General features: G+C 33.6%; 3 protein-coding genes across 3 annotated transcripts; all 3 read right to left on the reverse strand.

The window, feature by feature from the left end:
* Positions 1-26,430, reverse strand: LOC109727431 (naringenin,2-oxoglutarate 3-dioxygenase). Its single transcript, XM_020257566.1, has 3 exons — positions 25,958-26,430; positions 923-1,351; positions 1-521 (listed from the first exon to the last, which is right to left on the reverse strand). Exons 1-3 carry the CDS (start codon positions 26,333-26,335, stop codon positions 195-197), a joined length of 1,134 nt encoding a protein of 377 aa, XP_020113155.1. The 5' UTR covers positions 26,336-26,430; the 3' UTR covers positions 1-194.
* LOC109727432 (plant intracellular Ras-group-related LRR protein 1-like) lies at positions 5,715-9,831 on the reverse strand. Its single transcript, XM_020257567.1, has 4 exons — positions 9,734-9,831; positions 9,416-9,616; positions 7,278-7,447; positions 5,715-6,739 (listed from the first exon to the last, which is right to left on the reverse strand). The coding sequence occupies exons 2-4, from the start codon at positions 9,572-9,574 to the stop codon at positions 6,031-6,033; spliced, it is 1,038 nt and encodes a 345-aa protein (XP_020113156.1). The 5' UTR covers positions 9,575-9,616; positions 9,734-9,831; the 3' UTR covers positions 5,715-6,030.
* LOC109727430 (calcium-transporting ATPase 8, plasma membrane-type-like) lies at positions 16,189-21,332 on the reverse strand. The gene is made up of 12 exons (XM_020257565.1): positions 21,274-21,332; positions 20,831-20,992; positions 20,368-20,484; positions 20,179-20,277; positions 19,955-20,092; positions 19,570-19,670; positions 19,064-19,109; positions 18,821-18,955; positions 18,085-18,192; positions 17,902-17,993; positions 17,468-17,562; positions 16,189-16,598 (listed from the first exon to the last, which is right to left on the reverse strand). Exons 2-12 carry the CDS (start codon positions 20,984-20,986, stop codon positions 16,552-16,554), a joined length of 1,134 nt encoding a protein of 377 aa, XP_020113154.1. The 5' UTR covers positions 20,987-20,992; positions 21,274-21,332; the 3' UTR covers positions 16,189-16,551.

A 26,434-nucleotide genomic window follows, 5' to 3' on the forward strand; every position in this document is an offset into this window, starting at 1 on the left:
TTCTACTCACAACTAAGATGAAGTGCATGTTGTGACACAACAAACTTATTAACATTGCATTAATAGAGCACACGCATTGCGCAGGGATTGATAGATGAACTACTACTCATGAGTTCTATAGCTGCCAATATATAGAGGAAGTACTAGACGTATATAATCTGTTCATGCATAAAAATGGAGTGGCTGGATTGTAATTAAGCCAAGATTTCATTGAGAGATTTGGGTTGTGATTCAATCTCCTTGCCCTTCTCCAATGCATGATCCGACTGCTGCTGCTGCTGCTCCAATTTCGCGAGCTTCTTGAGCCTGGCGAGCTCGAGATCGCGGCTCATCTTCCGACGGTACATCTCCGCGAAGGTGATGGGCTCGTCGAGCACGGGCTCTTCGCCCTCCCGAATGGCCAGCGGGTAGACGATTGCCTCTGGGGCCGGGTTCTGGAACGTCGCGATCGACAGCCTGCTGCAGTTTGAGTTCACCACCGCCTGGTGGTCGGCGTTCTTGAACCGACCGTTGCTCAGATACTGCAATCCTCCAACAAAATTCGAGTAAGGACTGCTGCTATATTATGCGAAATAAGCATATACATATCATTGCAATTTATTTATTAGTGCCTGTTTGATCTAGCTTTTTTATGCTCATTCCAGTTATAGGTCAAATGCATGGGAATAGATCTTTAAACATTAGTTCCTTCGATTCGAATCCCAACACTAACATATTAATTATTTGATGATTTCTTTTGTAAAAAAAAACTTTACAACAAAACGATCTCTATCTTACTTCACGAAAACTTACGTAACTTGAATAGTCTGGCAGAATTTGATGAAAAATTTTCTTATGAAGGGATCAATGAATGCGTGTGACCTACAGACATGTTGAACAAAAATAAATAAATAAATGTCGAATCATTTACCAGCATACTTACATGGCCATGGTCCCCGAGGTTGACGACGAAAGCGCCCTCGACAGGCTGGACGGTTATCCACGTCTTGCCGCCATCCTTGGTGGCCTGCAGGCCGCCGACCTGGTCCTGCAGAAGGAGTGTGATAGTTCCGGGGTCGGTGTGCCGCTTGAGGCCGAGCGTGAGGTCGGGCTGCGGGCACTTGGGATAGAAGTTCACCACAACTTTCTGATCCATGTCCACGCAGGCGCTGGTCAGCGCCTCCCGGTCGAGGCCCATCGCCTCCGACAGCACCCCCAGGAGCTTGCAGGCCAGGCCCATCAGCTTCTCGCTGTACGACTCCACGACGGCCCGCCACCCCTCGGGCTTGTCCGGCCACCTTGAGTAGTCCCGGGCCCGAACCGGATATGAGAAGAAAGTCACAATCTCCCTCCAGTCCTGCACTGCTTCTCCCTGCAGCAGCATTCCATGCATGCAGCAGCTCATACATCAAGCAATTAATTGATGACTCTTGACCAGTTTGAGTTCTATGCAACAGTTTTTATTCGACTTTTAATGCCAAGAACTTGATTGAACCATTAGATTATTTGAATGCGACTACCTAACTTTTGAAAATCTTGATTTCACTATTTATTGAAGTTTCTAATTTTTTTTCTATTCACAAGTCTTGAAAAATTATTGTGAATCAGTACGTCCGTTTATCGCCTTGCCATCTATCAATAAAATAATACATCATCTATTTTCTTAATTAGCAAAAATTTTTCATTCGCTTTAGCGGTTCTGGAGACTGAAATATCAGATGTGATAGATGACATTCAAAGATTGTACTTTTGCTCCCAAATAATCCAAAGTTCATTAATTAGTTCCTTAATAAATGTCCACCCAACAACATAGAAAAGGCACATTGAAAATCTTTTTTCTTATTAACTCAAAAGATTTTGCCAAGATGATTAATGGATAAATTGCACGCTGGTCCTCAAACTATGAGATCGTTGCCACATTGGCTCTCAAACTTTAATTTATTACAATTTCTAGCTCGAACTTTTAAAATTACTGCAATCAAGTCTCTCTACCTAATTTAATGGACTAAATATTAACACATTGTTGTTGATATGAAAGTTATATAGTGTCTTAATTATTATCGCATTATCAATTACAATACTTTCATATCACTTTTAATTATATCAACAATTTTTTTCATATTTAAGCAAGTAAAAGTAAGTTATGGGACTTCATTGCAATAATTCTATGAGTTCGAGCTAGAAGTGACCATAAATTAAAATTTGAAAATCAAAATATTGTTTGACTCACGTATTCAAGACTAGACATTTAATTTATCCATAATTAACCGAAGTACTGATCATCTTCATTCAAGCTGGTGTCAACGGGTTTGTCCGAACCTGACTATCAAACCCGAAATCCAAATCCGAACCCAAATCCGAGAAATTTCAAAAATTAATGTCCAAAGCTGACCCGACCAAGAATCTGAAACTCGAACCCGAACCCGAAACAATTTTTTTCTCTTTGCAATATTTCAAAACATATTAATATTAAATCTAAATTTTTAAAATACAAATTCAATATATATATATATATAGAGAGAGAGAGAGAGAGAGAGAACTAGGCTAGAGCACTATTAATAGCACTAAGTTATTGGTGCTATTAGATTTCGGCGATGAAGGGATGTGCAGTTAGGATGATAATGGTCCATAGAATTTAGTGGATGGTTGGTGGAATTATATAATCTAAAGTGTGGAAATGGTCACAGAGGTTGAGCTAACAGTAGAAAACTTGGTAGCACCAAGTGTTTGATAATATTGATAGGATTGCAGCCAGACTATATATATATATATATATATATATGAGTTGAGCTAGAATACTTGTAAAAGTATTATGTGGGTGGTGCTTTTGAGATTTTAGCCATTGGATGGAGAGATGTGAGGTTGAGATAATGGTGGTAGGTGGTGGTAAGTGGTGGTAGCTGGAATAGTGTTTGATCCAAGGGCTATTAGTAATCAAGGAGTAGATCCAATGGCTAAAAACCTAATAGCATCATGGGGGTAATACTTGTAAAAGTATTCTAGCTCAATTATATATATATATATATATATATATATAAAAAGAATCGTTGTAGACGGGAAGAGCCACGTGCCCAAAATTAGAAGTCAAAAAGTGAAAAAAGTAAATTCAAAAAGTTGATGGGGTAAAAGTCCAATAAATTTTTTTTTTTTATTTTCAATCACAACACACACAAAAGTGGTGATATAATCATTCATTACCAAATCTATTAAACTAGGTTATTAAGAGGGTTTGGTAATTTGAATTAATACTAATCAAATCTTAAATATGAGTTGATCTGTTTCTCCGTGGCGGCTAATCTAATCCATCATCTATGGAAGTAAATTTTAATTAGAGAGAGAGAGTCTCAATATAATTAATCATAATAAAAAAAAAGACTAAATTACATAAAACCTTCCTGTCAAAATCTGATTTTTCACTTTTCCTTCTCTGTCATTTAAAAACCTACACTTTATCCTTTTATAAAATAAAAAATGTTCACAGGGAGGTATGGTGTAAACTGTGATGATAAAATAACCATTTTGTCCCTCACCATTTTTGGCAACAAAAGAAAAGACTGAGAGCATTTTTGGCATAAAAAAATATATAATAATATTTTATAAACGAAATCCTAACGGATTACTAACGGTAGGGAGTGAAGTGAATATTTTTTATTTTATAAGAGGATAAAGTGTAGGTTTTTAAATGATGGGGGAAAGTAAAAATCGAATTTTGATAAAAAAAAAGTTCTGTAATTTAGCCTAAAGAAATATATAATTAATCATAGATTCATGAACATTTGGTGATTAGCTCAACTCACCTATGAAAAAGTCAATAGCAATGTGCAATTAGAAATCTAGTGCAACACTTCAACGTGCTAGTATATAAATTAATGTCTCCATATTTATCCACTAAACTTTTTAAAATAAAAAAATGATCATTATCAAATTTAATAATGCCACCCATGAGTTGTCCAAAATTGACTTCCCAATTTTGTTTGTGTTAATAATGCATGGGTTTGGATTTTATTAGATTTGGATTTTGGCTTTTTCTCCATCTAAGTCTTAAAAATTATTGTGATTAAGTTTGATGTAACATCAATTACACTATTGTTAATTGGACCATCCAAGGACCAGTAATAAAATAGTGAGAAATTTGGGTGTGTGGAAAAGGGATTCTCAAGGGTGTAGGTGTGAAAATTATTAGAATTTTAGGAAACTTAGGAGAAAAAGTCCTCCATGTTGCACATATTTTATGTATTATGACTTGACTAATTACTTAAAATCAACATTAGTTGGTGCCCATTGAAGAACTCCTTCTAGTTGCTCTCAATTTTTTTTTTATCTTTTTTTTATTTCACATTGCAAGATATTCAAACCAAAGCAAAATGATTTGATGTGATTTGTCTCATTGAGCTTTAGATAAAAAAATTGCCTTGAGGGACACTCAAAGTTAGAAGAATATACTCCAGAAAGAGTAATGCTTTGTATATTTGATGGGTAGAGAGATGCAAATGGGACGAATCTCAGGGGCGGGAGGAGTTTTCCATCTCCTGCTTTATTTATTATCGGGTCAGGACGGATTAATTTTAATGCTATTTTTAATCTCACTTAGCACTCCATTCACAGCTTGATCAGGAAAGGAGCGAACTTTTGGCAGATTTTTGATGAATCGAAATGGAAGAAAAAAAAGGGGTCTCCCATCCCCTGCCCCACTTGACTGGCGGATCGGAGTAGATTCGAGACAGATCATATTTTCTAGATTTTTAGTTCCCCACTTACCGTCCTATTCAGAACATATCGCTGCGGGAACTCCACTAATTTTGGATTCATTTGCATCCCTAGTGATGGATAATCATTTGTTACCTTCTAAAAGTTGATGTTCTATGACCTTTCATTTTTGAAATTTGAAATACTTAACTATTTACTAATTAGCACGCTAGAGTGCTGACTTATTAATAATACTTAGAGTGACATTTATATCTTTTAGTCTGCTTCCTCGTAATATTCGCACGCACACTGAGCAATGTTTATGATTGGAGCTCTGCCGCTAGTACACCCAAAAGCGATTGTATATCTTACACTCCCTCATTCAAAAGCCAAGAATAGCCTCATGTCTCGTGAATTCTTTTTTTTAAAAAAATACTAAAAAAGTTTGTGGGGTTTTCCCTTAAAAAAGATGTTTTTGCAAGATTGTTCTTGAAAAATTAAAAAAAGGGAAAATAATTTTGTGTGTTTTTTTCTCAAGAAAATAAGATTTTTTGGGGGCCTCCTATTGCTTTCACTTGATCATTAACAAAGCCTAAAAAGTGCCCCACTCAATTTTATTGGGCCTAAACTTGTTAAGAGCCCAAATTGTCGAGCGACAACGGATTGGACCATCTTGGCCCATTAATCATCTTAATTTGTTGCGACATTTGATTTGGATTGACGCAGTTGCAATTCGACCATAAATCAAGTTTAGTGCGACTAGAAACATCAGTTCAGCTATTTATTAAGATGATGTTGAGAAGATCTGCTGAGAGTTGTCGCTTCATTTCGACATTTGCAAGAAAAAATGTTGATTCGATAAACTGCTCGCGGTCTTCTCAACGAACAATAGAACTTATGAATCTATTCTCAATAAATAATTAGATTTATAACCAAACTAAACACCTCCTTAATGAATTCCGAAATAATGCAAAAAATTATTTCCTAGAACCAACTTAGGTATGAAATTTTTATAGGTTAATATTACAAAAGGTGTGGTATTCATAAGATTCTACAATAAAACTCCCATCACCACAAAGTTCCTTGCCAATTTTTCTTTACAACAAAGATTTACATACACTACTTTTAAAGCATCTATCATAAATTCAGGCAACACAACCACCACCTAAAAAGCAAGAATTAATACAACTTATTTACCCATGGTTCTAAGCATTTAATAATACACTTAACATGCTTGGTGGTCACTTTTTACTAGAAGCACTTCCACTATAAGCAGCAGCATGTATCCTGATAGAGAAAGTTTTTATGAACAAGAAGAGATTTACACCTTTTTTTTTTCGAGGAAAGGTGCTCTAGCTGTGTTCTTCACTTCCGCGACGAATCTCGCCTCGGGGAGGGGGAGAAGAGGCGTCGGGGGGAGAACAACCTCCCCAAGTATCGAGTAGGCGTCGCGAGGCCCTCGATCGGACGGTAGTCGGGCATCATAAGCCCGTCGTGCTCGTCCTTCTCTCTGATGGACCTCGAATGCATCCTGCTGCTGCTGAACGTCCCCAGCTTCGCCAGCTTCCCGACCCATGTCTTCTTTTTCTTCGCCCCTATCGAATTTGCGGTGCTCATTTTCACACTAAGGTACTCTCGGACGGCATCCGCTCCCTCTTGGACGACTTCCATCGGGGGGCTAACAAGCGGATTCCCCTCGGCCCGGAACTTGCGGAGCTTGGTTAAGCAACCGATGGACTCGGGGAGGACGCCGATTCTATTGTAGCTGATGTCGAGCTCGGTGAGGGAGATGAGGAGGCCGACGGAGTACGGAATCGAGGAGAGGAACTGGAAGTTTTGGCTGACGTTCAAGGTCTCGAGGCGGATGAGGTTTTCGAGGCCGTCAGGGAGGGATCGGAGGCTGTTGAGGCGGGCGTCGAGGTGTTTGAGGGACGTCATGTGCGAAGTGGAGTAAGGGAGGAACGCGAGCTTGTTCGAATTCACGGAGAGCCTTTTTAGGTTTGTGAGCTCGAACCCGATGGTGTCCGGGAGCTTCGCGAGTTTGTTGAAGTTCACGTTCAGCTCCTCGAGAGCCCTGGTCGCGAATTGTGGTGTAGAGTAACATGTATGATCAGGAACAAATGAGAAACAATAGAAGAGATGCATATACAGGGATCGATTTTATTCATGAATATCTACACCGTACTAGTGAGTTGCATGTTTGTGGCATTTTGCCAAATTGTAACTCATTTCTCCGAAAAGTTTACAATCGATTTTGTTGTAATGCGAACAAAGAAGAGAATCAAACAATTCAAAAAATATATAGAAGCTATAAAAAAAGATGTTCTAATGCTTACATTAAGAGCAAACAACTCAGATACAAATAGGAGCAAGCCAAAAAAATTCTCCTCTACTTGAGTTCTTTGTAGAGTCAAACTATTGACCATTTTGATTTGATTATCCAAATTTTTAAAATTTTAATTTTACTGTTTAACCTTTCAATTTATTTGATTTAAATCGATCAATAATAGTTTTATTTCAGAATTTAAACTAATTATTTATTTTAATAAATTTGTAGTTGATATACTTCACGCAATTCTCGCAGCTGTAAGAATGAGAGGTACGATAATTACCGACAATCTTCGATGGTTTTTGGGAGGGATTCGAGAAGGTTGCCGGAAACGTTGAGGACTTTGAGCTTCGACAAGCAGCCGATCGAGTTCGGCAACGACTTCAGCTGGTTCGAGCGCACGTCGAGCACCGCCACATTCAGCAGCCGCGCCGTCAGCGATTCCGGAATGCTCTGCTCGCGCAGGCAACAACAACAAACACAAACACATGAGATGAAATTTTTTTAAAAAAAAAAAAAAAGCAAAAGAAGTGAAAAGCATGTCAAAATATTCACCTAGCCATGCAAAAAATTGTCAAAATGAGAAAATATGATCTTTCATAGAAATTCAAGCAATCCTAGTATATGTGCTTGGGATGAAACTATTGCATTTTATGATATTGGAAAATCGAGGGAGAGCTCAGATAGAATGCTTTTGAAAGTACCGAGCTTTTAATATTTTTATATGATCATCTTTTGACGATGGAACGTCATAATCAACGATTGACGCATTTAAACATAATCTATGCTCATGAACAATTTATAATTTAAATTTTATAATTTTTCAATATTATTTACCTAATTTAAGTTGTATCAGAATTAATAGTTTTCGACAACAAATATAAAGCGTATTTGCAACCAACTGATCGCTAGTATTAATAATTCACAAAATTTGGTTCTTAAAAAGTTCAAATACCATAGGATATATATATTTAATAGCATTGGTCGTCGATTCAGATACCTCGGTATCGAAGATGGTGTGAAATACCAACAACTTCGTATTGTATCAACAACTTAGTATTTCTAAAATATTCTAGCTAGTGAAAATAATAATTGTTCATTTATCCAACCCCTAAGGAGCATTAATGGGGCATATAATTTCAAATATTTTTCCCCAGTCAAAAGGACACCCATGCACTTTCCCTTTCTTTTTACCAGAAGAGTATTAATCTATATAAGCCAAAAAAAAAGAAAACCCATAACATCGACCGATTCTAATGCAAATGATCATAAAAAGGTCGATAATTGATATATAAGATTTCAAGTTTGAAAATTAATTATTTTACAATTTTAGATAAATTTATTTTTTAAAAAAATATGAATGGAGCGTGTAGGATGATACTTTCTCTAAAAAAAAAAAAAATTCACAACACGTTTTACCTACAAAGCCATTTTCATTTGGAAAAATTTTTGAAACTTAGAAATTTATTCTTTGAACTATTTTATCATTAAATATATCCCTATAAACATTAAAAATTTGCAAGTACTTTATCCCTCCCCATCAATTTGACTATCAAATTTTCTTTGTATTCTCTATAAAAATATTTCAAAATACTTTTACCATCAAATTTCTGTAAAATAACCGTTGTACTCTAAAAGCTTAAACTGTTAGAGAACGAGACTTTTTAATCGGCCCATGACGTGGGCTTGAATTAAATGGGAGGAAATTAATATACTAGGAGCCTGGCGTGACTCGAACTCAGGACCTTCTGCTCTGATACCATGTGAAATAACCGTTGTACTCTAAAAGCTTAAGCTGTTAAAGAACGGTGTTTAAACATTTTTATATTTAACAATTTCATCTCAAACTCCCTTATATCATCTCAGATGTTACGTAATATGAATCCTACATCCTAAGCATTTCAAAAAAATTAGAAGAAGATATATTTTGAAAGGAAACAACGATCCAAACGATGAAAAATTAACAGTCAACTATCGGTACTCAATGGTCAAAACAAATTTACAATCTTTTACATTTTACCAGGCATATATCTGATAACTAAAACTTCAAGATATTAAATGCGCAATTTAAGTACAAAACCCAAAAGCTAACAAACAATTCATAAGATGCATGCAATTAATCTAACCCCATAAAACTATGTTAAATATAAAATTATATAAACACCGTTTTTTGATATTATATGAATCAATCGTTGTACTTTAAAAGCTTAAGCTATACTAGGGACCTGACATGGCTTGAATTTAGGATCTCCTTCTCTAAAACCATATGAATCAACCGTTATACTCTAAAAGTTTAAACTGTTAGAAAACGATGTTTATATAGTTTTATATTTAACAAACTACAACCAAAATAGTTCTTTTAGTCAAAATAACACGAAAATATTCTTTTTCTTTTTCTTTTTTTCGCAAGAAGAAGCAAACCTCAAGATTATTGTTGGAGAGATCAAGTTTTGTGATGATAGAGAGATTGATAGGAGGGTTTGGTAGTGAATCCAGAGACATCCCACTGAGATCCAAATTATGAGCCATCTCCTTCTTTAACTCCTCCTTTGTTGAGCAACTTTTCACTTGTATCCCCATCTCCTCCTCTATATATTTACCAATCTAAATTTTATTTTCTCCCTATCAAAAAATAAAGGAAAAGGCACCATAAAATTAATAAAAGTTTGTGTTTTTTGGGGCATGAAAAAACTAAAAATTTTTACAGGGAAAAAGATAGGAAATTGGTTTGAAACTTACCAGCTTCAAGAGATGAGGGATTGGTGATAAAACCCAGAAAATAAAATGTGAAAAGAGAAGGAAAAGAAAAAAAAATAAGATAAAATGGGAGAAAAGTGTGGGCTTTATATAGTGAGGAGGGAATATCAAATATGAATAGATTCTCTAATAAATGGTGGAGAGGAGGGGGAGGAGAAGGGTTTTTATTGAGGAGAGAGGAGAAAATTTTGGGTGGACCAGGTCTATAGACCATAGTATTAGAAAACGTTTTTTTTGCCTTATGCCATTAGTATCTATCTGTCTATTTGATCTCATAATTTAACTTTGGATCTTTGAATTGTCAAATATATAAGTCCATAAGCATTGTCCTTAAAAAAAACACAAAAACAAAACTTAGTTGCTTGGTAACGTCGGTTCTATTTTTGTGTTTAATTATAATATTTTTAATAATACTTCTGGTAAATATAAGTGTCTCAAGTTTTTGTTAAAAAGTTAAATAAGATCATAAATTTAATAGTAGAAAGTTTGATTTGAAAACCCATATTTTGTAGCTGAAAATTTGTTAAAAAATAGTATATTTCTCTCTCTCTTACAATAGAGCTAAAAAATATTAATAAAATTGGATTTTATCTTATGGAATAAGCCTTAACTATAACAAATAGATGTATTTAGAAAAACAAATATATTTTTTTCGAAACAAATATAGAATATTTTTATAAGTAGACGGGTCGTTCACTTCTGATGTACTCACATAATTTTTAATATTATTCATCTAATACTCAAGCCGCTTGAAAATTAATTATTTTTAACGATAAATATAAAACAAAAATTATAGACCATCCGACCACTAGATAAATTATATTAATAAAATTATGAAATTTGACTGCTGAAAAATTTAAATAATTTTAGATCAATTTAATAAGCCCGTTGCTCTATCGCCAAAAATCACATGAAAAATAGATATTTTGCACATTATTATTCTACGTACTTCTATTTATGGCTTATCGCAATTGTACCCTCCAATTTTTTATTCCATATTAAGGCATTTTTATTAATAAGTGTTTGGATCAGAGAGCCCGGTCTACAGGACCCGTTCCACGCAAAATAACAAAAGTTTTACTTATAGCGGGGAGTGGGTCCCACTTGGGCCTCGGGGTGCGTGGTACGTGGTACGGATGTACCGTGGCGGCTGGCACGTGCGAGTGCGGTGTCGTGGCGATTTGGCACGTGCTAACGAAAAGTCAACTGTTACATCACGGCGGCTAGCGAAACGGTCGTCGAAGATAACGGAACGGGATAAGTTTTATATTCATTTTTTTATTTTATTTTTTTTTTCTTTTTAAAATGGGCTAAAGAAGATCCCGTAAACGGAACGGCCCGTTACTCTATTTTTTGTATTTTCTCTTCGTAGGTTTACTCATCATATAATATAATATAATATTCATTGTAACACTATTTGAATTTTTTTTAAAAAAAATATTTTTTTTAGTAATACTTTTTAATATTGATTACTAGAGACGGATGTAACTTTTTTTTTTCCTTAAACATGGTTAAATCATCCTTATCCTAATAGTAAAGCATTAGGTCGGATTTGCATAGATTTTGATTTCGAATTAAAATTTGTCGAGGTTCAGAACATTACTAATGAACACTTATAATCTATAATTAGAGTAATGCTTCTATACTTTTTTTTTTTTTTATTACCGTTCATTCATGCGTATTCAACGACTCAGATTTAGTTTTTTTAAAATTGTGACCTGCAATAGCAGGTCACTTTGGGAGAGGTACCGGTTACCAGGTACCTCAAAAAATGATATTTTTGTCTTTTAATACATGGGTAATTTAGTCATTTTACATTTACTATATTTTCAAATTTTTTATTTTTTCTTTGTTTCCTTTTGCTCTCTCTATCTTTCCTTTCATAATTTGACATTTCATATAAGGAAAATTTCAAATGATTTGACAATATGATCATTGAATTTAAACTTTAAATAGTAATATAAAATTTCTCTAATTTAAATTTCACTTTTAAATTTAAATTTTAATATTATATTCAAATTTATATTTTAAAATTTTAAGTTTCATATAAATACTTTGAAATATGGTAAACAGAAATAATTGTTTGAATTCTAGTCTTCTGGTTTAGGTTTGATTTTGGGTTTCGAAAAATTAGTCAGTTTTGAATTTGGATATGAATTTTTGAAATCCGTCGAGTTCGGAAATAAGTTTTGTGATTGTTAGTCAGATTCGAATTCAAATTCCTAACTATTTTTTTTCTCACCAATAATTCTAATCTTTTTAATTTATATGTTTAAAATTATATTTAAAATATTTATTAGCTCTAATAGTTAAATTATTATTCTGTTTAAAATATTTATTATTTTTACCGGTTCCAAATTGTTCTTAATGTTATTCGGTTCAATAGGTTAAAATCAGATTCTTGATAGAATAGGTCAAAGTCTGATCAGTCAAATCAATCGGTTCAATCTAGTTTTTAAATCATTGAATTTAAAATTTAAATAGTAATATAAAATTCCTCTAGAGAAATCTAGTTGTAGAAATCTTACTCTCTAAGTTTTTTATGCATTACGTTTTAAACTGATGCGAATAAACTGTATTTTAAATCTTGGTAAAAATTTAGTTTTTAAATAGTAATATGAAATTTCTCTAATTTAAATTTCACTTTTAAATTCTAAGTATTTAATTTTTAAAATTTAAATTCATCGTATTTAGAAATAAAACTATTTCTAAAATTTCTATAATTTAAATTAATGCATAATTTGAGAAACACTAAAACATTTAAAGTAGATTCCTAAATTAATACCTAATAATTTCATAAATTTGGTTAATCAATTAATTTCCTAAATTAGTACTAATTAATGCATAAATTTAGGACCTCAATTAAAAGATTCTTTAAATATTGTATTATTTAATTACCAAACTAACCTTGAATAAAATAATCCTTTTACCTGCTAAGTATTAAAGTTACATTTTTACCCTCTATTAATCAACGGTTAAGATCTTTTTTATTTTTTTTTAAAAAAAGTACCGAATCATTTCTCCTATAATTAATATGTAAAGAATTTCTACACATTGCTTAGTCTCATCATCTGAAACCATGGACTCAAACCTTTTAAACGACTAATAAACTAGCATAGTTACTTATTTAGAAGAATCAACAGAGTTGCAGAAAATCCGTGCCATTAAAGTAGTGAACTCCATTTAGCTAGTGATGTCAAAAGGCCGGATTTGTATCGGGTTTTTAAAATTCCGAACTCGAATCCGAAAATCAAATTAAGATCCGTATCCGGACGCGAACCCGGCGGATTTTAAAAATCTATATCCATATCCGTACCCAACTAAAAACCAGAAACCCGAACCTGGACCCAAACTCGGCTGATTTTAAAAATCCATACCGTTGAATAAAGATTTAAAGGATAAAAATTATTACATATTTTATATATTATATAAATAAATAAAAATAAATTATGTGTATATATAATTTATTCGGGTTCGAGTTCGGATTCGGTTCGGATAAATACAAAATCCATACCTGTATTCATATCCGTCGGATTTTTATTTTCTATATTCATAACCGAATCTATACCCGTTTAGCTCGGATAAACCTGTTCCGTTCGGGTTCGGATTCGGATAATATTTCAGGTATCCATACCCAATGACATCCCCTAACTCCATTACTCCATTGCTTGTTGCACACCATTGACTTTCGTACGGGACAAGGACAGTTGACATTCATCAGCAGTTTGAGTTTTTTTTTTTTTTTTTTCGGGGGTTTAATATTTAAGTTGGGAAACATCTAAGCCTACATAATAAGTCAATAGAAGATGCTAGAGTACTGTTCCCATGTGATTCTTAGATTAAGAAAATTTAGTTTTGCTTGTTACGTACTCTACCATCATGTTGTGGTCCAATAATTTTTAGAGTTGTTGCGTATAATTAATTGAGCCTTTAATTTGATCACAAATTGATCTTTGTTTAATGAGACCATGTGGTCAAATCAAAACTGCTTGAAAAATGTATATTTAATAACCACTGTATAGAGGCCGCGCGATGAGTTCGTTTCAAAGATTAAAAAATAAAAATAAAATTATTAGGATTTTCATAATAGGTGATCCAATTAATCATATTCAAATCAATCAATCCTAAAACTGTTTCCTTTAATATATTTTACTCATTTTTTATCTTATGTAAATTAAATAAAACTCTGATCAAATACTGATGAAAAGTTGATTTAGACTCGGAGAGTCACTAAGACACGAGAAAAAGTCAGATCACTCAAAGTTCGGTTAGTGATGTGATGTACATATTACAGTCGGGGTTCTTGTTCCTACGGATTGATCAAAATTTTTTCTTTATGGTGCTCAATAAGTTATTTTATAATTCTGAGCGTTGGTATGCATTTAATTTTATGGTTTATACATGTTATATGGTTCTAACAAAAAAAACCACTACTTTTTAAATATACTAATGAGGTCACATCTCCAAAAGTCTGGATGATATTGAAGGATATCTGACGTTATAATGTAAAACAGAATTGAAATAAAATTATATAGAAATACACTTCTTTATTTTTCAGTAAAATTGTAGAAAATATATAATAACTTACAGAATTTATTGCGATATGCAAAAGATGATATTGTATACGTAGGGCATTTTGACATCGCTCTCTCGCAGAAAACATTGGCCACGTTTTGGATTTTTTCTAAATTGTGTTTTAAGTTCAAAACATAAATTAAGAAAATCGTTGTAAATTTTGTTTGTGCTAGTGACATGTTTTTTTTTTTTTTATTTATAAGCAATCAAAAGCAAATGAGATTTTTCCGATGGCTAAGCAAAGCGCGCAGGTGTAACAGATAATATTAATAAAAGAGCTGTTTTCAATTAGATTGGTGGAATATATATATACTATTCACTAATTGGCTTTGACCAAAATTAACTTTCTCCATTAATATTAGTTACAAAAATCCTATTTATTCTTTTTTTTTTTTCCCATTTAGTATGCATGCGATTAACTAGTAATATATTTTTTATCGTACTTTCGCATCGTACGCAATAAAATTTCTCTGTAATTTCAAATGGAGTCTTAGTTTATAAAGAAAAGCACAAGAAGGTATGTTTATGTTCTCTAATTCTTTTTCCGAACACGATAAACCACCTTTCAGTTTTGATGCTCCCTCTAAAAAATATCACAACTATTAGAGCTTTTCAATATATTAAAGCAAAAGATGTTATATTAATGTTAATTATAGATTATCATCTAGTAACCCTCTAGTACGTCTAAACAGGATCTAAATTATGTGGGCTCTAAGTATGGTGACTAAGCTAGGTCAAAATTCTCCCCCTAACAAGGACAAAACAAGCTTTACATATTTTTATCCTTCTCACATCACTCCCATTTTAAGGGTACGAAACCATTTGTGTTATCTCCTTTTGAAAGGACATTTTTTGCTTTAAATTATATATGTTTGTCTCAATGTCTCCTCATTTATACGTTGTGGTAGTCCTAGTTCCTTATCTCATTAATAATTAATATATGTGAGGATAATATCTACTTGACTCAAACATGTTTTTATAAAGGATCGATGCGTACGATATAGTACCAAAAAAAAATAAAAAATGTGGTAGTATGGCTATCCTCGTTGCGAGAAAAACGTTTGTTTAGGAATGGGCCCAAATTGTCAAAGTGGATCAACCCAAATGTTATTACTACATCTCAACATAACAAACAGAACATTAACTTCCACAATATATTGTTTTCTTCTGAAAAAAAAAAAAAGGAAAAAAATTTAAAAGTCAAAGTGTGCTTGAAGAAGATGTTTTTGTCCTTTTCTTTTAGCCAGAGAGAGAGAGAGAGAGAGAGAGAGAGAGAGAGAGAGAGAGAGTTGACCTAAAATATCTGTGGTAGTTATAATTCACATTTAATAATTTTTTAATATAATTTCATTTTTATCACCTTTATGACAAAAAATTCATACCATCAAAGCTATTAGAAGAAGCACTAACTATTATCACCATTAAAATCACTATTTCTTATATTCTTATAGCAGTTCTGAAAATATGCACTTTGGAAAATCTCTTCGATAGCTTTCAATTCTAGCAGACTAGGAAGGTCCAAGCGAAGTTAAATTTATTGGTAGAAAACCCTTTAGCTTAGATTATGACCAAATTAACAAAGGACTTAAAAAGTAAAATTTTAATTAAAAGATAAAATCTACACACTTGCACAAAACCTACACACCTGCACGCAATAACTTTGACATGCCATAGTTTTCACTTGATGAAAATAAATAGATTTATTTGTTCCAAAAGAAACCATAAAACTAATTTATTTCTCATATGTGAATGCACCATGGCAAGAAAAAGCCCTAATTCACGTAGTTCGTTTTATAGTTGAAGAAGCAAGAAACGGGTATCAACTAACAAGGAACTCATGGCACACGGAATAAGAAACAGTATACAGGAAATGCACAACTCCGAAGAACCAGTGCTTTTGATTCGATTTCTTGTAGATACAAAGCTAATTAATCACCACGGTTCAGGCTCGTCGCAATAGCCACAGCAAATAGAAACAACAGCAGCCAAATTTGCAACTATAGTTAGTAGAAGAGTAGTAGTTAGCACCACCACTCCGCCGACGCTAAAATAGTAAGATTAGTTACAATCTTCAAACATGGTAGAAAGGGCAACCCCAGAAGCATTCAAGTTAGGCACAAAAAAGGAGGGGTTTTGGTTAGAAGGATAATGACGTATGTCGTAATATTAGTGGTTCTGATCATGTAGTAAGCATTTACACGCAATTCCGTGGTTAATTAGTCACTTCACACAGCATGATTGGGTGACACTCCTCGAGACGATGCTCCATCAACTGCAAGACAAATGTGTCAGAGGGGGAGGGGCGGGGGGAGAAATTATAACGAGTTCATTGTAAATTTGTAAATTTGACTTCGCTTCTAAGATCATCTTTTCTATTAGAGAAGCAGAAGATGGAACATACAGCAAAATGTTGGAAAAAGTTATCTAGTAATGAACTTGTGTTCTGTACAGTTTTTCTTTTGTAATATTGAGCGAAAACTAGATCTTTTATTCGCTGCTGGCCAATGTCGTAATTATGAGGCAGTATATACTATAACAGTTGTAGGCATCTTGAATTATTACGTTCACTTAAATTGTTCAACAAGGTACTCTGTGTATGCTACCTATCTCTCAAAAAAAAAAAAAAAAAAAAAAACAAGGTACTCGTGTATCCAAGCATGCTCCGAAAGCAGAAGTTCATTTGAAGCTTATGATTCTAACTATAAAAATTTGGTAAAAATATACAGAATTTACCTAAACTACCATTTTGAGTCGGCTATCCAACTTTTCAAAATTTTAATTTTACTACCCAACCTTTTAATGTGGTTGATTTGAATCAATCGACGGTACTTTAACTTCAAAATATAAGCTAATTACTTTAATAAATTTATAGTTGTGAGAATTGCATAAAGCATTGTAAAGATTAACGATGCATTCAAATTTTAAAATTATTGACTAACTCAAACCAACAAATTAAGAGACTGGATAGTAAAATCAAAATTTTGAAAGGTTCGGTAGCCGAATCAAAATGGTCCATAGTTCAGGTAAGTTCTATCCGTTTTTACCGAAAAATTTTAACAAAAAGATTAAAGCTTCTTCCAACAACAGCAGATGAAAATACCAACTTGCCAAAGTAGATTTCTAATGTGAAAAAGACGGTACCTTTTTGCTCTGGCCGGGAACAACGGCTCAAAATTAGCTCTCCAAATGGCTGTTCGGGAACCGGTATGAGCTTTCCTATGACTGCTAACGGCCAGCTGCACAATGAACCTATCTTCATTAGACTTGGCAACAGAAGAAAAAATATCGAGCATACAAGAGCCTCATGTTAATGATCCGCTAGGTAAAGTTATCAACCATGAGGCTCGTGTGCAACTCTAACATAATTAGACAGATTGCATTTAAGTCAACTTGAGAGAAAGGAAAGAGAATGAGAGTAAAGAGAGAGAAGAGAAAAAGAGAAATGGAGAAAGAGCGAGTGAATCTCAAGTTGTATTCTATGTGTTCATATATATTTTTTTTTAAAAAGGAAAAAGTTGCTTCGCCTTGGAAAATAACTAGTAGCAAAATCGAATTACCGAACAAAGTGGTCTCACCTCACAAAACCAATAGCTATAGAAACAAGCCACAGCTTCCAAGTTAATTTGACAGTCGATGTGAACTTCCCAAGAAACTCGATGATAATGACCTATATTATAAAGAAGCAAAAGAATTAAGCAACGATTTTTCTTCAAACCAACATGGGAAAAAGTATTAATTATCTTTGATGATTTCAATACCTGAAGTAGAACCGTAATCCCTACAATGCCCATGAAGAGGTAGTTCTTTGTGACTCCACTGAATATATTCAGCTCATTTAGCTTCCGTGAATTAAACTCATTAAATACCTGAGAGCGAAAAACAAAAAATTAAGAGGAAGTCGTATAGAATTTGAGAGCACATATTGAATTGTAACCAGACATAATGGAAGTAAATGAACAGCCTTTGAGTTTATCTCGCCTGGATAAAATGACTAGGGCAAGAATTCCCAAGATAGGTTGCACCTAGATACTATCTCGTTGTTTATTCAAAAATTGTGAAGCCCCAATAAGAAAAGAGCCACACATATAAACTCTTGGAAAGATATCTATTTACAAATTTATGTAAACTCTGAATTTAGTTTTTTTTTCTAAAATACAAAAAATTGGAATTTTCATATATGACTTCAAAAACATTCTTTCTTACATACAAAAAACTATTATACATACATGCAAAAATCTCTCTCTTTACAAATAAACCTTTTGTAACAGACCACCAACTTCCCCTATGAATGGGCCTACCTAACTTACAAACTGCAGTTTTGAGGGGGTATACATGAAATTCAGATTTTATAGGGGTATATAAATAATAGATATTTTGCAGTAATATATCTGGAAAAACCATAACCAATTGAGCTAAACAAAATGCAGTAAACCCTGGAAACTCGTAAATCAGTTTCATGTCGACTCAATCGTAGAAGAGGAGGTATAAACTTACTTGACAGAGAACAAATGAATTGAATATAAAGGTATTTTTAACTTTCTCAGCATGACTGGGACTGTCATTGTTCAAATGCAGAATGCTCCTGCCTCTGAAGTTCAGTGTAAGAAGGACAGTGATTTGAAACACAGCCTACAATCACAGCAAGAAACAATTAACAATAGCAGATAGTTCTAACCTTAGAGGAGGTGATAAACTAAAAAATAAAAAATCAGCAGCAAGTTTTGGAAGAACATGAACCTGTATAAACAAGTTCCTCCACATGATATTTGTAATCAGAGGCTCTCTGCAGAGTAAGAAAAATAGCCATTAGGTAGATCATTCATGCTATTGATGCTACGAGAACAATTGCAAAGCATATTGAAAGACGATTATAGAGAAAAGGATTTCTGACAATCAGTTTAAAGTAAAATAGGAGCCTTTGAGGACAACTCTTGACAGTTCATCTTCCAAAAACAAATGCATGAAAGCGACAATTTAACAATATGAAAAAAAATCACTTAAGAGGGGGAATTCTCCAGACAAAGATCAGGCAACTGAAGGTAAAAAAACTTATAAATTTGTCATGTTATTAATGATCTGCCTAGTCTTTTCATGTAGGGAGGTTGTTGTTGTCTCAAGATATGGGCTATTCAACTCAAATGAATAATATTACAATAGAAACGAGCGAGCCAAATCTAAAGTAGCTTACTAGCTTATAAGCCAATATAAAGAAGTATCCCATTTTACACAAAGAAAATTCTAACCTCCGGCCGACAGGTGAGCGTTTCATAAGTTCATCCGTTGGTGGTTCAGTTGCCAATGCAAGAGCCCCAAGTGTGTCCATGATAAGGTTGACCCAAAGCAGCTGTTCCAAAAAAGAAAATGTGCGTTATAATAATATTCGACTGCAAATTTTGTAGTCCATTGAAATTAGTTTAGTCCTATTAGAGAGAGTAACATCACAAGTACCAAAACATGCTTATACCATTACTAGCCAGAATGATGATACAGAAAGACGGCATCAGATGACACTCATCCAGCTAAGCACATCATGCTAATTTAAAACATTTCACAAGCAAATTTGTTTTTGGTTTTGGCTAGTCATTTTCATCCTAGATTAGCAGGTAGGAAAAGTATAGCATATTAAACCTGAACAGCATTTAAAGGAACGTTGCCAGAAGAAACAGCAGCAACCACGTTGATCACAAGAGCAGCCACGTTGACGGTGAGCTGAAACTGAATAAACTTCTGGATGTTTGCATACACAGAACGACCCCACCGGACAACCTAAAACAATAATGTATAAGATGACCAATTTATATAACAGGTTGAATCTTGAATTACATTTATCGCTAAAAAAAGAAAGAGCAAACCTTCACAACAGATGCAAAATTGTCATCAAGAATAATAATGTCCGCACTTTCTTTAGCTACCTCTGTTCCCGAAATGCCCATTGCAAGACCAATATCAGCCTGAAAGTCATAAACAAGGTGAATTGAGAATTTATCATAAAACAATGAAGCATTTCATGGCATATATATTTTATGTCATCTAAGTCAAACCTCATGTAATGCAGGAGCATCATTTGTGCCATCTCCGGTAACAGCAACCACATGGTCTCTACTCCTCAAAGCTCTTACAAGCAGCAGCTTGTCATTTGGGGAAGATCTTCCCATCACCTATAATGCCAAAGCACATTTATTTATCTTCATTTTTACATACGTTATTAATCCTCTAAGGTTTCTACAAGCAGCAACTTGTTTCAGAAGTAACAGACGAATGTCAAGGAAATGGTTAAATTTCATGGACATGCTAAACATTAAGTATCACAAAACAAAACAAGCACACTAGTGAAACAGAAGAAAAAGGCACTCAAATGGACTAAAAAGGAGCTTAATCATACCAAAACAAACAATCTTGCAGTTATATAATGAAAAAAGTAAAGATATATATGTATACTTAAATATTACTAATGCTTTCAAATATCTCCAATTTACACAAGAAAAGAGGGCACTGTACTCTTACAGAGATTTCATTAGCAATCGCCTCTCTTTCTGCATCAGTACGTGCGCGAAATGTTCTTCCCTCTATCACCACTGGCTCTGACACATTGGGATCAGTAAGTATCCCACACTCCAAAGCAATGGCTTTGGCTGTTTGAAGATTATCCCCAGTAACCATACGTACCTACTTATTTAAAAGAACAAACTAATGTAAATCAGGGCATTTTGTATCCATTCTAATAACAGAGTTTAGTCAAGAATGACAACATTGTCTTTGGTAAGTGAAATTCAACCAAACTTGTCTACAAAATTCACTTCTTCAAATAAAGGTGAAGAATACATGTTTCCTACAAGGACTAACATCGAATATGTAATCCCACTTTCACAAATGAACTAGAAAACCTACAGATCTCTAATATAAGATAATAAAAATTCAACAACAGCATAAGAAGCTACGAAAAGTACCTTGACACCAGCATCTCTACATAGCAGAACAGCATCTCGGACTCCAGGACGACAAGGATCCTAAGCTNATACTATATATATATATAGAGAGAGAGAGAGAGAGAGAGAGAGAGAGAGAGAGAGAGAGAGAGAAGGTCTTGTGTGCTCTCAGGGGCAAAGAGCCCTCCGTGCTCCTGAGCCGTTTTCGATTATGGGACTCCCGAATCGACGATCGGCTCTGCTAGTTATAAAAAATTCTATTCACTAGTTAGCTAAAGATCAATAACTCTGATCTTAAATTGAAGCATCCAATTCTTTGCTCTAAGATGTCGTTCAATTTTGACCGTTTATTTTATGCTTACTTGATGGACTTTATTATAATTTTTAAAAATTACGAAATTTATTTTTAAAAATTTTAAATAATTTAAATCATATTTAACAGTTCAAATCATCGACTCGAAATCTCTTTTATTGAAAACGATTTATCATGAGTACGAAGGAATTCGTACTCATAAGAATATAGTAACCTTACTATATATACATATGGAGAGAAAGAGTCTAGTTATTGTACTCTTACGTGTACGACCGCTCTCGTATTTATAAGTAATTTTCGATGAACGGTCAAAATCAAAGGTAGACACATTTCGAAAGTAATTTCATATAGGACTTTCACATGCATCAATTTATGCGGTCCATTTTTGATATCTCCATATTGCACTTTCTTCTCCTTACTGTGCTAATCCATGTAGTTCCCTCTCCTTTGTAATATTCGGATATCGTATTTGCTTGCCACCATTCTTAAATTTTCGAAAGTTTTAAATCTAAGAGGCTGTTTGATTTAACGTAAAACTACGAAAAAACGAATTCGGTGGAAAAAAACTTTTACGTAGCTTAGTGTTTGATTTGTAGGAAAAAAAATTACTTTTTCATGATGGTTGTTTGGTTGAGAGGAAAAAAAAAATAGATGAAAAACTATTTAATATATTTTTTATTATATATATTATTATTATATAATAATTAATATACTATATATATATCTATTTTATTAATTTTTATATATTGATTAAATATATTTAAAATTATAATAAATATATTACATAATATTATAATAGTTATAATTTAAAATATTAATAAATAATTACAAATTTATAAATAAAAATATTTTATAATAAAATATTTCTATAATAAAATAAATAAATAAATATCATATGTAATACAGCTAAAAGATATATATATATTCAGATAATATTAGTACTATAAAGTAATATAAATATTTATATTATAGTAGTATCGAGTCCGACTACTATGACTGATAATAAGCACGAAGCACTTGGTGCTCACAAGTTTTCTCACTGTTAGATTCTACTCCTTTTAACATTTTCGATCGATAAGGGGGAAGGCACGTTAGATTATAACTATCAGCCAACACCGTCGTGGGCACTCAACTCCTAAGGCCCCACATCATCTATACCACTTACATCTCTTAATCCAAATGGCCCAAGAAACTGGTACATAAATGAACTTGGTGGCCCTCCATAATACAATAAGTAGCCTAGTTCATAAAATATATAATAATTATATATATACTTTATATAATTATATAGTAGGCATAGTATATATATAATATCTAAGCTAGCTGGTATATGTTTAACCAATTGTTTCAATGTGTGTCTTCCAAATTGACGTCATTGCAACTCTGTTAGAACTGATCTACACTATGAAACATATATTGGAAACTAAATTTTCATAATTTTCGCATCATTACCTATCAATAAACGAATAATCTATAAAATGAACACTAAAAATAAAATCTCATAAAAAATGAATGAATAAAAGATTTCAATTTAAGATCTAGAGGTACGAGTTTATAAATCTAAATAGTGAAAAGAATTTTTTATAAAAATTTTTATCAGATTTTGGATTGTTTCTCCGTTAAAATTCACAAAACACCGATTCACAATCTACCATTAAACATTGTCGATTTGAGCCTTTATCACCTAAGCGCAAATAAGTTGAAAAAATTATGAACATTTATTTTGCAAATATTTTTAACTAGTGTAGATCAAGTTCTAACGAGCCGATCAATATTCGATATTGGAAGTTTGCATCATTGAACAATCAACTTGGTAGCACGGAGACCTCTCGTCGCTGGCGCGGGATAGTGGATAGGACCAGCTGATATATATATATATATATATATATATATATATATAAAATAAGAGGGAGTCCCTCTCATGCGGTCCACCCTCTCATGTGGACCTCCCTCTTATGCGGTCCACAAGGCCAAAGTGGCCTCGTGGACCGTGCGTGCCTGCTGACCCCTCCGCTCCCAACGCCGCATCATCTCCATTCTTCTTTTCGTTTTCCGCAGACGGCACGCGGCCGGAAAACGAAAACACAGATTTTTTTTTTCCCAAAATCTATAAAATAACTTTTTCAAAAAAAATTTTGCGGACAACCAAACGGGGAAAAATAAATTTTCAACCGAAAATTATTTTTCGGACGGGTTTTATAGAGATCCAAACATGCCCTAAATGAGACTTTGATCTTTACGGAGGTACGTTGATTTTGACTCCACAGGAGGGGTTTGGATCGCGACAACAGATAAAGACTAATAATACAAGTTGAGAGACATGTATTTATTGAAACAATAAGGTTTAAAGCTTAATTTGTTTCGACGCTGAGTATTGTTGTGTGTGGATACCTAATTTCACCTCGATCCGGTTTGGACTATAACAATTGCACTACTCAGTTGGTTTGTCCCAAGAAGGTAAAAGCACATTAAGTTTGGTACCAATCAATTACCACCGCCCAATATGTAATAGCCACTTACATGCAGTGTCGAAAACAAATTCTCTCCATCATCAATACATTAAGGGCATGTTTGGCATGTTTGTTTGGATAGAGATAGAGCGGAATTAAGTGCAGAGGGAAAAGTCGTTTTCGCTATAAATGATCAATTCCGTTATGTTGTTTACTGTACAAAAATTACGGTCGAAATTCGAGTTTACCCGAAACGGCGTAATTGACTTCGGTCCATCGTAGGCCGAAGTCAATTACGGTAAAAAAAAAATAAAGAAAAAATAATAAAATAATATATTAGGTAAATATAGTTATATTTAAATATATTTAATTATGGTAGTAATTACTCTTTTATTAAGTTTAAAATAGAATAAAACTTTATTTAGTTTGTACAATTAAAATACGATAAAGATTGATTAATTACTTATTAATATTTTGTTTTTACTTTATAAATTTATTGTTGTATTACTATAATTTATAAATAAAAAGTAATATAATTATTTTAAATTAAATTNCATATTTTAATTGTATAAACTAAATAAAGAAAATATTAAAACTTAATTAATTAATTTTTATCATATTTTAAATATGTCAACTGAATAAAAAAATATTTTAATTATTTTAAATTAAATTTTAATTATATAAAAATATAATTATATTATTTTTATTTATTAAATTATTTATTATTTATACATAAATTATAATTTTATATTGAAATTTTACTTTCATAACTACGAAACAAACAGCAAAAAATAAATAATTACAATCCAAAGTTCAGTTTCGATAAAACAAATATACCCTAAAAAGAAAATATATATAGTTTACAAAATAAAGTGCATAAGCAGGGCCAACGCTATTGCTCCATTGGTTAGACGTGTAATCTGCTTCTTTGATCCCTGATTTGGGATTAAATATGCTCAAGTGATATTATGAGTAATAAAAAATTATTGATGTAATGACATACGATGAATAAATAACAAAAATTTCAACGAGTACAGATATTTAAGATTTTATCCGAATTCTGATAAAACAGATTTAATCAATGTTAAACAAAAATAATTTTAATTACTAATATAAAAAATAAAGATTTTATTAATTCAATTCCATTTATAATTTTTATTTGTACTCACGCAACGCGGGATGCTGTGGCGTGCAATTTGAACTTAATTTGGAGCATAATCGAAAAAGAACAACGGATTAATTAACCGTGTATGAGAGAATGCGATGCACCTAGGGGTGTAATGTGGGCCGTGCCGGGCCGGGCGGGCCACGTGCCGCCCGGCCCGTTTTACACCCCTAGATGCACATGCACCTAACGTGATAAAAAGTCGAAAGGCACCCAAAAGAAAAAAATAAAAATAAAAATAAAAATCTACAAAATTCTATGTACCTTCCAAATTCTGTGTACTTTATCAAGACACTAACGAAAAACTGATGGACAAGACGTTGCAACCAGATTTAATTCATCATTGTTGGTATATTTTAATTCATCTGTAACTATATTTTAATTGAGTTGAATTATTATTTCCAACAATCATTATTGGTATTTTCAGAATTACTGCATTTGTCCGTCCCCTCAAACCACAAGTTTATCATTATTATTTTTTGAATTCCTGCGTTATGTTTATATATAGTTAGAAGTACTAATTAATTAAAAAATAATAGACTGAATTTTGCAGTACCAAATGACGGTTTTTGAATTTGAATTATAATCCCATTATTCTTTTTCTTTTTTTTTTTCTTTTATGAGTCGCCCTTAATTCTTTTTGAGATTTTGATGCCTCAATTTTGTTAGCTAAATTTATTTACCAAATGAATGAAGCGAGCGAGCGAGCGAGGTAGTTGCTAATATTATCCCAGAAGGAAAAGAAGAATTAGAAAGAAAACGGGAGAATCTTTGTACCTGAAGATGGCTGGAGACGATGAATCCGCCCTTCTTGCCGCCGGACATGTCGAAGCGGAGCTTGTCGTCCGGCGGCAGCGCGAAGAAGTCCCTGGCGAGGGCGGTCATGTGGGCGACGAGGGCGGCGTCGACGCCGTGGTCGACCACCTGGAATATCCCCCAGTCCTCGCACGCCGCCACGATCCGCCGGCATATCTCCGCCCTCCGTCCCCCGCCGTCGCCGTCGATCCCCGCCAGCGATATCACCGGGATGTCGCCGCTGAACTCGTTGTACGCCACCTTCGGCCGCTCGTCCTCGTCCCGCACGAAGCTCGCCCGCACCGTCGTCTCCTCCGCCGCCGCCGTCGGAAGGAACGGCGTCGACGTTCCCCGTGCCATCTCCCGCACAGCTACTACTCACTCAAGTATATATCTTCCTCCCTCTCTCTTTGCTGCTGCCTACATTACAAGGAATTTATGTTTTGGTCGTCATGTATA

Source organism: Ananas comosus, linkage group 22 (genome assembly GCF_001540865.1).
Source record: "Ananas comosus cultivar F153 linkage group 22, ASM154086v1, whole genome shotgun sequence".
NCBI classification, from domain to species: domain Eukaryota; kingdom Viridiplantae; phylum Streptophyta; class Magnoliopsida; order Poales; family Bromeliaceae; genus Ananas; species Ananas comosus.